The following is a 16037-nucleotide window of genomic DNA, read 5'->3' on the forward strand; positions in this document are numbered from 1 at the left end:
CTTTCAGGTAGATGGTTGGTATATTTATATTTTGTACCTTTTTATTAGAATTCGAAAATCTTAGTTGTCATTCCATTTGGAAGTTATCGTTTGGTTTCAACTAGGTTAGGTAATTCATTAGTCATCCATTATTATTCTCTCGGGAATTAATAATACAAAAACACATTCTTATCTAGATTACAATAAGGCATAATGTAGAAATTAAAAATCAATGGTTACACGTTGGAACTCAAATGCCGTGAACTAAATTGCCTTCTTTTGTCCCAATATACCTTTTCTTTTTTTTTCTTTTTTTGTCATTTTATGTTATACAGTTTACCTAGACTTAAAAAATTTATAATATAAGCCATCAAAGACTTATATTGGTATCAGCTTAGTAAGGTTGATAATGATAAATTTGTAAGCATATATTACTGAAATAGTGGTGATTATTTAAAGCGAAATAGAGAATGAATGCAAGTTAATATTTTTAGTTAATTGATATAACAACGAAACTTTATTTTACACCCCTTATAAATCTTTGGCACGTAATTAGTAAAATAATGACTTGGAGCATATTCCACTAATTGAAGCAATCATAGTAAGTCTGAAAAGAAAAGTTATAAATATTTCATATTCACTAAAACATCAAATATTTTAAAATTAATTCAATTTATTAAAATACTAAGCTGTGAGACCAAATGAAGTAAATACATGCATTTGAAACTTGTCATGTTCTAATTCCAAATTGTTTTTTGTCCATCATATATTTGTTAGGGACATTGAATTCAACATTTTTTGGAGGTTTGTGTACATATAGATATATATGTAAACATGGAATTTGTAATTTACAATTACTTGTCGACGAGAATTTAGTGGTACATGACTTTGGATGGAGTCAAGGTCTTTTATCAAAAAATTGTGGCACGATTATTGTCAGTTTATGCTTGACTCTTATTATTATGTGAATATTCTTTTGTCCATATATTTCACATCCTCTTCCTAGAAATGATCGCGCTGCCTCCTTTGTCAAAAAGTGTAGCAGATTAAAAAGAGAATAACTTGTTATAAAAAATTGTAGATTCAAGTAAGCATGTCTCAGATGATTAATTTGAGTGTTAGATTCTGCAGTAAAGTAGATGTCACATGATTAACATTAATTAATCTTTGTTAAAGTAACACAAGAGAGTGACTTTGAAATGAATACATCATCTTCAGTAATTATTGATTCTTCTCCAGTCATTTCCCAAAAGTTTCCTGTTTTCTTTCATTTTTCAAATAAAATTTACGGCATGTCTACTTTATGAAGAATTAATGGATCAGACATGAACTTCATTAGCAGAGCAAATTCCTGCGCCTCTCAAAAGATTTACTAGCACTTAGTGTTTCAAGTCAACAAATGTCAAACATCCTTCCTTCACACATATGTTTGTCACATAATCATGGTTAGTCGTTATACTTTCTTACTTTAAATTATTAAAATTAAAGTAAAATTATTTAATTTAATGTGAACACCAAGTGTATATATGCATTTCTTTCCCAATCTCAATAAAGAAAAGAAAAAGATTTTGTGAATCTTTGTTATTTTTAATATATATTTTTACATAACTCTTTAATATGTGGAATTCAATAGATTCAATATGTGGAAAAATTTATAAAAAATAATCAGTTACAAATAATCTCACTCTGCATGGTGTAATTAACTTTATCCTACTTTTTAACAAAATGTAATATTAGCCTATACTTGACAAATAATTGGGATAGAGGGATATGCTATAAAGTAATTCTGCCCAACAAGTTCATGTATGATTTATTATCTCTTTTTCTCCCTTTTTTCCCGAAAGAAAACGTATTAATCACTCACGAGAATGAATAATTCACGAGAGATGAATTGACAAAGGTTAGAAACAGGTCAAACTAGATTTCTGGCACCGTTTGACGCCGAACACGCGTTTAATATTGAATTGAAATTGGTCAGTAAATATTCTCTTTTGGAGTGTGTTTTCCACCATGGTACACGTTTTCGAATTCGCATCAAAAAACTTTTCTTTTTTAAAGGTAAAACTAAAATAACTCTAATCTCAAAAGTTGAATCCAATTTTTTTTATCAGTAATTGAAAAAATACTTATCACGCATCACAACATTAATCGGTCAGTAAATAGTTACCTGTAGGGGAAAGATATTTTTTGCTTTTACATACCAATAATGATAATTGATTGACAATGCATTTGTAGGTCATAAACGTAATAATACTTCTCTCCGAATGGAAGCAGGCATTTGGAGAATATTTAATTTATAAAAGAAGCCTATGAATTTTTTTTTGACATGTTTGGCCAAACACCAAAAATCAGCTTATGTGGATAAGTATTTTTCTCAAAAAAGCTATTTGTGTTTGACTAATTAATTTAAAAAGCTACACTAACAACAATTAATGTTTGACCAAGTTTTTCAAAATAAGCTATTACTCATCTCACGACTAAAATGTTTTTTTTTGTTTTAAAATATTGAAACTTCAAACTACTCTTAATCACGCTATTAAAAGAAAATCGTAAAATCCAATTAAGTAAAGAAACGGAGAAAGAGAAGAGCTTTGAGAATTTGCTCAATTAAAAAGATATTTTAAAAATTCTATGGTTGAACCCTAAGGAAGTTTAGGTTCAACAAAACCTCCCACGGGTCCTCATCTATTTGTGCATCTCTCTCTCTCTTTCCTACCATTTCATTTCCTTTTCTCTTTCCATATATAAAACCAAAACCATTTCGTTGGACTTATTTACCTCCACTTGAAACCCCTTCTCCATCTACTCTTATCAACTCTCTAAGGCATTTAAATCAACTACTTCCAACTGAAAGAAAGAATTCCAGTTCCATCAAAAAATGAAAATCTTCTTCACTTTTATCATCTTCCTTTCTCTTTTCACATTCTCATCAAAATCAGAGTCCACTTGCAAAAACAACACAGATTTATCTCTAGTTTCCAAGGCTTTCAGCTTTGTTTATGGCTTCAACATCACTTGGTTCAGCTCAAACTGTTCCTCTACCACTCCAATAACTGTGATAAAGTTATCTTCAAGAAATCTAACTGGCACAGTCTCATGGAAGTACTTAAGAAACTTGTCACATCTTCATACTGTAGATCTCTCGAACAATTCCTTAAAAGGTTCTGTTCATCCTCTGTTTTGGTCAATCTCATCTTTGGTTGAAGTCAACTTATCCAAGAATAAGCTAGGGGGAACAATTGCTGTTACAAGTTCATCTCCTATTCAAAGACTTGATCTTTCTTTCAACAGGTTCACCAACTTAGGCTCTACTTTTTATGATTTTCCCAATCTCACTTCTCTTGACCTTTCACATAATGATCTCAAGATTTTGCCTTTTTGGTTCAACAACCTAACCAAGCTTGAAAATTTGAGCATTTCTAGTTGTAACATTTATGGCAATCCAAAACCCATTTCACATATCAAGTCACTAAAGCATTTAGATGTTTCTTTCAACCACATGAATGGTACATTTCCCGATGATTTCCCTCCTATTTCCAGTCTTAAATTCTTGAATATCTCATTCAACAACTTCACTGGCCTAATACCTCAAGACCAGTTTGCAAAATTTGGGAACTCTTCTTTTATTCATGCTGGACATTTGCAAAGCAAGAATCTAAAATTACCAAATCCCAAGAATTCCTCAGAACTTCACATCAAACATCATAACTTCACAACCCCACCACACAAAGTGTTGCCTATCAAACAGAAACCTACTAAACCAATGGACAAAAACACCAAGAGAAAAAAACCCAAATCAAGAAAGAGAGTTTTAATCACAGGCATTTCAGCTGCTTCTGCATTTCTAATCTTGGCCATAGGGTCAGTCATTTTATGTCTATACAAGAGGAGAAAAACAGTGGCTAGGAAAAACAAATGGCTAATCTCTAAGCCAATTCAAATACCATTCAGAATGGACAAGTCAGGGCCATTTTCATTTGAGACAGAGTCAGGAAATTCATGGGTTGCTGACATAAAAGAACCAAGTTCAGCACCAGTTGTGATGTTTGAGAAGCCATTGATGAACTTTACATTCAAGGATCTCATAGCAGCTACATCTCACTTTGGGAAAGAGTCATTGTTAGCTGAAGGGAGGTGTGGGCCCGTTTACAGAGCCGTACTTCCAGGTGACCTCCACGTGGCAATTAAGGTCCTAGAGCATGCTAGGGAACTAGGTCATGATGATGCTATTGCTTTGTTTGAAGAACTGTCAAAGCTTAAGCACCCTAATCTGTTGCCTATTTCTGGTTTCTGCATTGCAGGTACAATTTTCTTCTCTTCTTTACTTTCCTTTTGACCATTTTCAATTTTACATGCATGGGTCAGTAAAAAATCTGATACTATTATTTTATAAATATTGTGTCTGATTGGGTGAAATGCTAAATATGTGGCACTCTTTAAATGAGGTTCCCCCTTATTTTCGGTAAGGAAGAAAAATGGAGAAAAATTTTGTGTGATATTTAAGGGAAGATATTTGAGGTGGAACCATATTGAATGTATTCACGTGGAGGATGAGAGGAGAAAGAGTACAGTCAGTAGTGAGTAATGAGACAGAAATCTTTGCAACCATAGAAACGTAAGCAGTAGTTATGATAACAAGCAGTAAATAGGAATGCGTGAATAATTTGGATGTTAGTACTATGAGTACAACATTACATTTGAAACTGCTTTAAATGCTCTTTGTAAATTGTGTCCATTTTTACAAACAAAGTCAAACTTTCAAATTTTATGCCCGATTGGGATTTGAAAAAAAATTGAACTGTAAACGTCATTTATGATAATGCTCTTTGTAACTTGTGTCCATTTTGCCATAACAAAGTCAAAAAGTTTAAAATCTTACCAGATTGGGAGGATGGGAGTTGAACTGTCCAAACCTTATTTTATGATTTTGGAAGAATGTTGCACAAATGTTTTCCACAAATTATTTTTTCTTGGAGAACTTTTTTTAAGCATTAATGGTTCCAAAAGAATGTTTTATTCAATTGAAAATGTCTTAAAGTTGGAAAGTTAGAGTAGAATTAAACAGTTAAGCCGCCAAATTTGTTCTCTACATTATATTATGACTGGAAAAATTATTTCATGACATGCAGCAGTTGATTGTACAATCAAACTCCTTGTAAATAATATTTAGGACTTTTCTAGCAACCAAAGAAAAGAACAGAAACAGGGAATCCAATTTTATTGTTCCTTTCAATCAAATCATATTTAAATCTAATTTAATGTTCCCCTTGACGCAGGGAAAGAGAAGCTAGTGTTGTACGAGTTCATGGCTAATGGTGACCTCCACCGATGGCTACACGAGCTTCCAACTGCTGCCATCAACGTGGAGGATTGGACTACTGACACGTGGGAGCAGCAAAATGGGTCCTATCTGACATCTCCGGAGAAAATGGAATGGCACACGCGCCACCGCATTGCAGTGGGCATAGCGCGTGGACTCGCCTACCTCCACCACGCTCAGTCAAAGCCGGTGGTTCATGGCCATTTGATACTGTCTAATATCTTATTGGCCGATGACTTTGAACCTCGAATAGCCGACTTTGGACTGAGTCACGACCGAGTCAGTGGATCCACTGAGAAGGATGTGTACGATTTTGGAGTCGTATTAGTGGAGTTACTAACTGGAAAAACTGGTTCGGATGACACGATCAAGTTGGTGAGAAGGCTAGTGAAGGATGGACATGGAGCCGATGCGCTTGACTCGAGATTAAGACTCGGTGGTGACTCAGTGAGTGGGATGGTGGAGTGCCTCCGAGTTGGATATTTGTGTACGGCGGAGAGCCCAAACAAGCGACCGAGAATGCAGCAAGTTTTGGGTTTGCTAAAAGACATACACCCCACCAATTCGGAACTCATTTTGAGTTGACTCAGTACAACTCGGTAACTGCTAAAATTCTAATCTCTGAACAACTATTCTCACCGCAGCGCGTAGTTGGCACGACGAGGAAATACTGGCTGGCAGCATCGAATTATTGTACCACCATGTGTTTGATTGACCTCTGAAAAGTCAACAGTACAAGACATCTCTCCACTAAGGTTTCCACTTCATCAAGGGCATTCAGTCACGTGCATGGCACGTGTTTTCATTGTCAGGAAGATGCGCTTCAAAATGTAGAGAGAGGGACATGTTTGCTTGGTTGTCAGTTTATTCGTCTCACTATTCTTCTCTTTTTTTCGTTTTTTGTATTTTGTATATCAAATTAGAGATAAAAAAGAATTTGCACAAAAATATGCGGGTAAAGCTTGGTTTTGACAGAATATTTATTATTTTTGTTTGGTTTAATCAGAGAGTCTTATGGTATTTGAAGTGGAACAGAGAAACCAGAGAATCCCACTTATTGTTCGTCTCTTCTAATAAGGGGCATTAACTTCATCAACTCCTTTAGTTTTCTACTCTTTTTTTTCTCTCTTTAATTTGAACATTTCTTGTTCGTTTGTTCTTTTCCTTTTTCATTTGTTGCTTTATTCCCTTTAATTTTTATTATAGGAGCAGTCTTTAATTTTGCTATAGAGGAAAAAAGGCAGTGATGAGTATCTAATAAAGTGGTTTAGAACAATCTTTCCTAAAGTGATTGGTTCAAATATTGAACCAATGAAGGGACCTTTAATTTTATCTTATTTCATTATATTTAAACCTTTCCAGCATTTGGATGCCACCAAGGCCATATGGGGTGCCTTTAATCTTCAAAAAAAGAATTTAAAAAATCATGGATTTGAAATATTAATAGTCAATTTTGTAGGCCAAAATTCCACTCTATCAACTAGCACATTATTTTGACCTGTTCTCAATGGCAGACAATATACTAAGCATTGATTTATCCTTTCTTCATTCTCTTTTTGTTTTTAAAATTTTGGATAAAAATCCAAAAGAATCATATTTGAACAATTAACAAATAGAAATAGATAAAACATGATTGAGGGGTCGAAGAAATTTGAGGTAAAAGATTATCCATTGGCTATTGTATGTTCCAATGAAGATTTGGGGGGTTCTGTTTATTTGGATCAAAACAATGAGGTAAAGTTCCTCTTTCAATTATCTCACTTTCAAAGGTTTGGTCCTTTTCTCCTTTTCCACTTTTTTTCCCTTCAGATTTAATCTCATCATTGGCCGTGTAAAGAGAAGTAATCAATTATTAAAGAAAAAGGCAGAAATACCTTTTGCCCCTTATCTTTTTTTGGTTTTCCCAACCATTTTTGGAGAAAATGGCGAACAATGTTAGCTTTTCCGTCTTTCTTTTTTTTTACATGAGGAACTTTAAAGTAAGCTAATATGACAAATAGAAATGTCATTCCTAAATTACAGCAAAGAATAAAATGTGATGATACTTGAAATCTTAAGGAGTAACTAGGATCAACGATCAAATTTTTAACGATGTGAAGGTCTCCTAAGTAATTTTTTCTCGTGGGGTGGGGTAGGGGGGTTAGAGGTGGGGAGATTGGTAAGGTCCAACTATACTTTTGAAAATAAAAAGGAGCTTATAGGGCTCTCCATGTAAAGAAAATTGGGACAGGTTCAGATCTAGAAATAGGAATAGATAAGGGAAAAAGGTTAACCAATTACGAGGGAATAGAATGGTCCATAAAAACAAACATGAGAACAAACTGGAAAAGAAGTTAAACCGTCCACTGCGTTCTGTGCGATGAACAATTACGAGTGATGTTTAACATGAAACTAGAATTAAAAAATTAAAGCAAACATGCGTGCCCTGTGGTTTTTTTCCTTTTTTGTTTTGTATATAATTTAACGTTAGAATGTGAAGGACTTAAGTAAACAACATGAATAATGAACATTATGTAACTACTCTATTTTGCTTGAGATTGAGTGGAATTGTAAATATTTGTTTCTAAAGACGGTCATACAATACACAAGATTGAAATATTAGTACATGTGAACGTACATATTGCTTATTTGCTCAATTGCTCTGAGCTACCATGAGAAATTGTTGATGACTCTATAACACAAATTTTTTTTATATTATCCGATTATTAGTGACACAATTTTAATATCGTATAATTGTTCCTTTTAAGTTCACTTATATTTTATATACACATTTTCAGCCGAAAAAGATTGAAATTGCATGTTATGCTGGTCAGTTATGTACCAAGGAAATCGTTCTTATAAGTTTTTAAGTTAAAACTGTAAGTACTTGTACGTGGTGATTATTACTCACAGTTGAATTTTGGTACAATACTTCCAGCAACGAAAGCATTGGTCATTTGTGAAGTGCCTAAGGATTACTGTTCAAAACGTGTAAGTTGATATAACATTAAATTGCAATAACCTCTTATCCAATATGTAGTCATGATCAAATTAAAAGTTTTAAAATCAAATAAATAAAGGTCAGTCTAATTAGAGGAGCTAACAAGAAAAGTCTTTTTTTAAAAAAAAAAAAAAAAAAAAAAACTAGTTATGGACAAAAATGGACTGTAATTACTAAAAGATACGGCCCAAGTTAATTGTTAATGAGTGCATAGCAGTTTTGTAGCCTAGCTCAAATAAGAGCAAAGTGCTTCGTGGTAAAACTCCAGGAAAAATGACATTGTATAGTCGCTATTAAAATAATAGCCAAAAAATATATAATTTTTATTTTTGTATATATATATATATTGTATGTAATATATAAAAATTATACATCTTTTGTATACTTTTTCGGCTAAAGAATATAAATAATTTTTGACGTGGGCTAAAAGTGATAATAGCTCGATCCATAAAGAGTTCAGCCCACAAAATTCCATGACCAAAGGAAGCTTTTTTATCTTCCTAAGATCGTTCTTGCAAAAAATTACGTTTGATGAATTTTTTTAGATCGTCGTTTATATTTTTACCTTGTTAAGAAATATTTTGAGAAAATAACCTCGTACTAGGATACACTCGTGACGTTGAAGCATCTGGAATTTTAATGATCACCAGAATTTTAACGATTGCTATAACTTTTAAAAATTTAAAATTTTGACACAAGGCTTTTTTGTCCCTTCCAAAACTCTTATTACTGGCCACTCCCTATCAAAATGCAGAAATTCCTATTTGTGTCGTTCGCCCTTGTTGTTTTTGAGGCAATTAGTCTCTTGTAACGTGCGTTGCACGTTTGTTCCCTATCATTATTATAAAATATCGATAAATTTAAAAAAAAATATTAAGTTATCAAATAGGAAATGTTGCAACTAATAAAAAATATCAATTTTACCGTTTAAATTTTATTCATTAAATACATAACATTAGAGTGGTGTATTTTTCATTTACCAAAAAGTGTTTGAAGCTAATTAAGATAATATAACCTCTAATGGTACGGATATGTTGATGAATTCCTGCTCTAAATTTAATAAACGCATGTAAATAATCTTAACAAAATTAGGAAAAACATGAAGAAATATATATTTCAATGAAACCTCCAAACAAAGCATAATGATTATACATTTATCTTCGCCCCAAACGTTCAAAAGTAGGATTGTTCGTTCAGATTTATAAATACTTCCAGAAGTAGAAATAAAAATAAAATTATAATAAAATCTAACTTACACTCACTAATTAAATATTTCGCTTTACCCAGCCAAGTACTCAAAATTGCATACCAAAATTTGAATCTCGTTGTCTCAAAAGATAACAATAAAAGAAAATATAGAATGAGACTAAAGTTATAACACCACAATGACAAAACAATAATACATATTTATGCACTAAAATTACTAAACCTCTAAATACTATAATTTAAATGGATTGACAACTGAATAGTTAATTATGATACAATACAAGAATTATGTATACAAACACAATCAGAATTTATATATTTCAAACCCCAAGCAATAATAGAAAAGACATCTGAGTAAACATAGGGCAAATGAACAAAAATAACAAAGAGGATACATTAAGAGTTCATCTGGCAACATAATATTTGCCTTTGGCCTCGACAATAATGCTAGGACTCTAAACTAGGTAGAAAATTCAGATCATATACAGCAATATATGAATAAGGCCTTCTGAATTTTCTTTGTCCAACATCTAGATAATCAAGATGATAACTCACTTGTCATTGACAGTAAATAGCCAATAATGTTATTTTAAAACAATGAAAAAGTATTATTTTTACATGGCACAATTCACATAAAAATCTTGTAAGGTAATTGTATTTATAAGCAAAAAATACACTCAAGGATAATGCAAAAATATCAAAAGTCACTATAATGAAAAGTTAATTAGCTAGTTTTCTTCATTTCCGTTACAAGTGAAACAAACACGGCACATTAGAGAGGCTTAAATTTCAGAATAACTATTTAATTAGTAACTTTTAAGTATGTAATTATTGCTAGAAGTTCTAGCACGCACCTCCAAATGCCAAGCAAAATGTAGATGTGTATATATATATATATATATATATATATATATATATATATATATATATATATATATATATATATATATATATATATAAAATTAAATAGTAGTAACTTTTTATTGTCTTGCTAATTGTAACTTACAATTGAATATTAGTCCATACAAGAATTTATGACGTATATTTACATATTTGTACAATAATAACAAATTGAATATGTGTAATGAAAGGGTAAAATGGTCGATCAATGTTTGATTGCATGCCACAACAGACTTATTAAAAGTCCATATTGGAGGATCGGGTTGCACGCCGCAACAGACTTGTTAAAAAGTTAATATTGGAGGATCGGGTTGCACGCCGCAATAGACTTAATGAGAAGTCAATATTGGGGGGATCGGATTGCACGCCGCAACAGACTTATTAAAAGTCAATATTGGGGGATCGGATTGCACGTCGCAATAGACTTATTAAAAAGTATATATATACTTGATTAAAATAAATATACGACGGACTTGATTAAAAGGAATATATTGGGAGAGCAGGTTGCACACTGCAACAGAATTGAATGTGAATATATTGTGAGAGCGGGTTGCACGCTGCAACATAATTGGTTGAAATAATAATGGATTATGACTCCTTAGTTGTCTTCAATTATTATAAATGAGTTACCTGATTTATTTCTATTATTTGTCGTTGTCATTAATATTGCGTACAGGTTAATGTAAGTGAACCGCCTTAGCCTAGTCACTACTTCACCCAGGTTAGGCTCAGCACTTACCAGTACATGGGGTCGGTTGTACTGATACTACACTCTGCACTTCTTGTGCAGATTTCGGAGTTGGTCCTAGCGGCATACCATAGGCTTGCTCGGATTTCAGCTACTAGAGGAGACTTGAGGTATAATTGCATGGCGTCCGTAGTTCTGAAGTCTCCGTCTATTTTATTTTAGCTGTGTGTTTATTTTCAGACAACTTTATTTTTATTCAGACCTTTATTTGTATTTATTCTAGAAACTCGTGCACTTATGACACCAATTCTGGGATGGTATTTAGACACCGTTGTATTTATGGATTATTCACTATATTTCAAACTTTATTTCCGCATTTGTTTCTTTGATTATTAATAATTTAAAAATTATTTAAAAATTAGTTAATATTATTCTAACGTTGGCTTGCCTAGCAAGTGAAATGTTAAGCGCTATCACAGTCCGAAGGTGAGAATTTCGGGTCGTGACAGATTAACTTATTGAAAAACTAATTTGGATAAGAAAGTCGAGCCTAAGTTAAAGCCATATAATTAACTAAAGAACTAAAGAAAATTTCAAGAGTAAATTCATATAAAAGCAAAAATAATAACCGTGATGTCATAAATATAATTAGCTATATATGAATATACTTACATAAACATGGAGAAAATAACTCACATCGTTTGAAGGTATTTAGGCAAGCAAGAGTGACAATATTTGTACTAAAAGATTGATTTATGAAGTGCAGATAAATTATAAGCATTGTAGACCCACATACGTCAATGCCAACTTCTATTTACAATTTATATTTTTTTAATATAAAAAATCTTATAAATATAAGCACATGCAAGATAATAATCTCCGATAAATCAATCACAATAAAAGAATTACATAATATAAGAACTAATTGTACGAAAAATGAACATAGCAACAAAAAAGATGAATTGCACAAGCTTTATTGATTTTTAGTCATCATTTTAAGAGACTTACCAGCTCTATATGGATAGCAACACATTACCCTAGTTGAATAGCAAGAAATACAAACATAAGCTAACTTTCCTTCCAAAAGTGTTACGGGAACCGTAATCATTAACCTTTCAATTTACAATTCTTAATCAAGCATGCATATATGAGACGTACGTCCTATAAAATTCATAATAATTGATAACCTTTCAATTTGTAATTTGTTTTTATCAAGAATGCATGTTTATTGTTACATAACTTCAAGAAGAGATTACATGTAGAAAATTTACCTCAAATCTCAAGTTAGTTCACCTCCGAATGTTGGCGCTATCAAAATATAGAAATAAAGTGAATGCTAAACCTAAACAAAGACAAGTAACATGAATTAATTGGTAATACAGAACCAAAAAAATAATAGCGAATAATAAACGGAGAAGAACTTAAAAAATCCTAAACCTAGTGAAAAGCTACACCGCAATAAAGAATCCTAATCTATATATAAATATAAAGTTGGGAATTGAAATAGTGATGTGGCACCTCCAAAACCCAGCATCTATATTTATCTTTTTTTCCTGATTTTTTGAATTTTCATCATTATTTCAATACAATCTCAATTACTAAAATGCTTTCCCTATACATAATTATCATGAGTCTTAAACCAGGGAAGAGGAGGAAATTTTGGAATTGAATTACATCTTCCCCCATATACATTAATTATTAGTCTTAAATAAGGGAGAGGAAGAGATTCAAGTTAATTGGGAAAAATAAGCAGCTTTAATGACTTAAAGAAGAAAATGCATAAAATAAAGCTGGTAAGGAAGTATAGTATTCTAAATCAGAAACGGCTTCTCCGGTGAATCCTCACTCCTCTTATTTTTCTTCATCCCAATGAAAGCTCTTTGTATTATTTTTCCAACCGTTATTAGAATTAATGATACAATTATGAGTAGTAAATAGTATCTAATTGATATTTATTTGTTGTTCTTCCAGTTCTCTACTTGACCATCCAATTTCGAATCCAACTATATATAATAGTCTCTGGTTGCATACCAAATACATTGTGGTGAGTTTTCAAATCCTTTTTCATCTTAATAGTATTCTGTATTACATGTTGAAATTAGAGTAAAAATCAAATATTTCACCAATTATTCATGTATCCATATTATACATGTCATACTATATTTATGTATATAGATATGGAGGAGACTAAGTCCATGATGGTGATGATAATATTAGAAATATTTTTCTATCAAATTCCACGAGCTGGTGAAGAAGTTTAACAAGCTTTTATCTGAAGTTGATTCAATATTACTTTGTAGTTCGTATTCACTTTCAAGTGTTTTTGTTGTTTTGTTTGTGTCCATCATATGTGGATCATCATGGGGGTTATAATGGTGACCGTGTTGTCACAAATATTATTTTAGTGATATTTTGCTTTTTTGTAAAGTAGAAAATATATTCTAAAAGTTCTTATACTTTATTGGGTTTTACTAGGAGATTACTGGTCATTGTGTGAAGAATAATTTGTATCTAATTTACAGAGATATAGTGTGGCACTTCTCCAAGACTAATGACCAATTATTTTTATCACTTTTTGGTATTTTTCTCTTATTCTGTCCAATTATTTGATTTATGGAGATATAACGTGACACTTTTCTAGAACTAAAATGACCAATTATTTTTATCAGTTTTTGGCATATGCGCAATTAAAACTATATAACAATTTTAATTCTTTTTCCTCCCTTTATTTAAGGTGTACATATAGTAACTCCAAAAATTAATTGACTGCGGTAAGAAATTTAAAAAAAGTTCCCCTCTTTCCGGTTTTTGCATAGTAATAATTGTCAAGAGAATAAATTTAATAAGGCAAATTGAAATAGGAAAGAGAAAGAAAAAAGGAAAGAAAGAATAAAAAAATGTAGAGGAAGTATAAGATAGGGAAAAAATAGTAGAGTGTTTAGGGAATTGAGAAGGAAAGAAAAACAAGATCAATAAAAGGAAAGACAATTAGGAAAAAGTATAAATGACTTGAGTTTAACCAATGGATTTTCTTTTTTATTTTTAGTTTCTTTATTTTTCATTTCATGTTTATTAAAAGTTTTACTATTTAGTGAAAAGAAAAAAAAATCAAATGCATATCTAAGTACACATTCATGTATATTAAAAAACAAGTATTAAAACCATATGCGCACAACTATGCCCCATACAAACTACAAGTCTCCTTAATATTCTTATTAAAAAATCTGATCAGAAGATAGATTCATTAAGCTCAACTTCTAATAAGAGTATTATTTTTTGTAACTTAATCAATACATAGAATAATTTCTTATATGCATTTAAATAAAAAACAGTTATGTCTCATATCTGGATTGAATTTATAATAATTATTTTGTTCAATGACACTTATTGCAATCGCGCGAAATGCAGACAAGTTCTCTAGTTATACATAAACAAAGAAGAGCCTAAATAATTGTAAACCTAAATAAAGTAAAGTCCCGACCAATAGAAAATACTAAACGAGAGTTTTTGTTTTTTGAAAAATAAAATTTCTGATTACAATTATAATTATATCCAATGTAGAATGCATATAGAAAGGATAAAAAAGATGAATAATATTTCGATAGAGGTTTCGTGCTTTTAATATAGTATAGATAGATATAGGTATATGATATGAGGATATTAGAGGTTTTGACCAATATTTTCCCTTATCTTTAAGGGTAGGTCTACTTTGGTCCCTCAAATATAACCCTAAGCATATTTAGTTCCTTAAGTATGCTAAAGTGGAGCATCTTTAGTCTCACTGACAGAGGTTTTGACCAATATTGTCCCTTATCTTTGAGGGTAGGTCTATTTTGGTCCCTCAAATATAACCCTGAGCATATTTAGTCCCTTAAGTATGCTAAAGTGGAGCACCTTTAGTCTCACTAACACAATATATTAAAAAACTAACAGTATTACCCAACTATGATTCATTAAGCAAATCTTGTGCTCTAAAGCAAAATGATTCCTCTCATTTTATTGGATAACGCAAATTATCACTTTAATTCCTCATTTTTAGATAATGTCTTCTAAAATTTTGATCTTGAATATATCCTATTCTGTGCCAGTTTTCAATAAGAAAATGACACTGTATAACCGTTGTTAAAATAATAGCCGAAAAATATATAAAATTTGTAAATTGTTTTGTGTATATATATACATTTAAAAATTTCGGTTGATTTTTCTAAAAAGAAAAGTTAAAATTTGAAAAAAAAATAGAGCTGCCAGGATCACTTCTAGGCATATTATTGAAGCAAACGAATAACCAGTTTGTATTATCATTTTTAGCCCGTACCAAAAATTATTTACATCTGGTAGCGGAATAAGGAGATCCCGTCCGCTCTATTTTTTTTAAATTTTAACTTTTCTTTTTGGAAAAATCAACCGAAATTTTTAAATGTATATATATACACAAAACAATTTACAAATTTTATATATTTTTTCGGCTATTATTTTAACAACGGTTATACAGTGTCATTTTCTCATTAAAAACTGGCACAGAATGGAATATATTCAAGATCAAAATTTTAGAAGACATTATCTAAAGATGAGGAATTAAAATGATAATTTGCGTTATCTAATAAAATGAGAGGAAACATTTTGCTTTAGAGCAGAAAATTTGCTTTATGAATCAGAGTTGGGTAACACCGTTAGTTTTTGAATATATTGTGTCAGTGAGACTAAAGGTGCTCCACTTTAGCATACTTAAGGGACTAAATATTCTCAGGGTTATATTTGAGGGATCAAAATGGACCTACCCTCAAAGATAAGGGATAATATTGGTCAAAACCTCTGTCAGTGAGACTAAAGATGCTCCACTTTAACATACTTAAGGGACTAAATATGCTCAGGATTATATTTGAGGGATCAAAATAGACCTATCCTTACAATATTGGTCAAAACGTCGACAATATTATGTTAATTTTCACCCGTATCTCTTTCCA

At 31.4% G+C, this 16037-nt stretch overlaps 1 protein-coding gene across 1 annotated transcript; it reads left to right on the forward strand.

Annotated features, from left to right (window-relative positions):
• Positions 1–2734: 2734 nt before the first annotated feature.
• LOC107781786 (calmodulin-binding receptor kinase CaMRLK) lies at positions 2735–6247 on the forward strand. Its single transcript, XM_016602556.2, is given in 3 exon segments — positions 2735–4280; positions 5256–5849; positions 5852–6247. Coding segments are annotated over 3 exon segments (2187 nt in total). The 5' UTR covers positions 2735–2857; the 3' UTR covers positions 6022–6247.
• The last annotated feature ends 9790 nt before the right edge of the window (positions 6248–16037 follow it).

The sequence above is a fragment of the Nicotiana tabacum genome, chromosome 17, assembly GCF_000715075.1.
Source record: "Nicotiana tabacum cultivar K326 chromosome 17, ASM71507v2, whole genome shotgun sequence".
NCBI classification, from domain to species: domain Eukaryota; kingdom Viridiplantae; phylum Streptophyta; class Magnoliopsida; order Solanales; family Solanaceae; genus Nicotiana; species Nicotiana tabacum.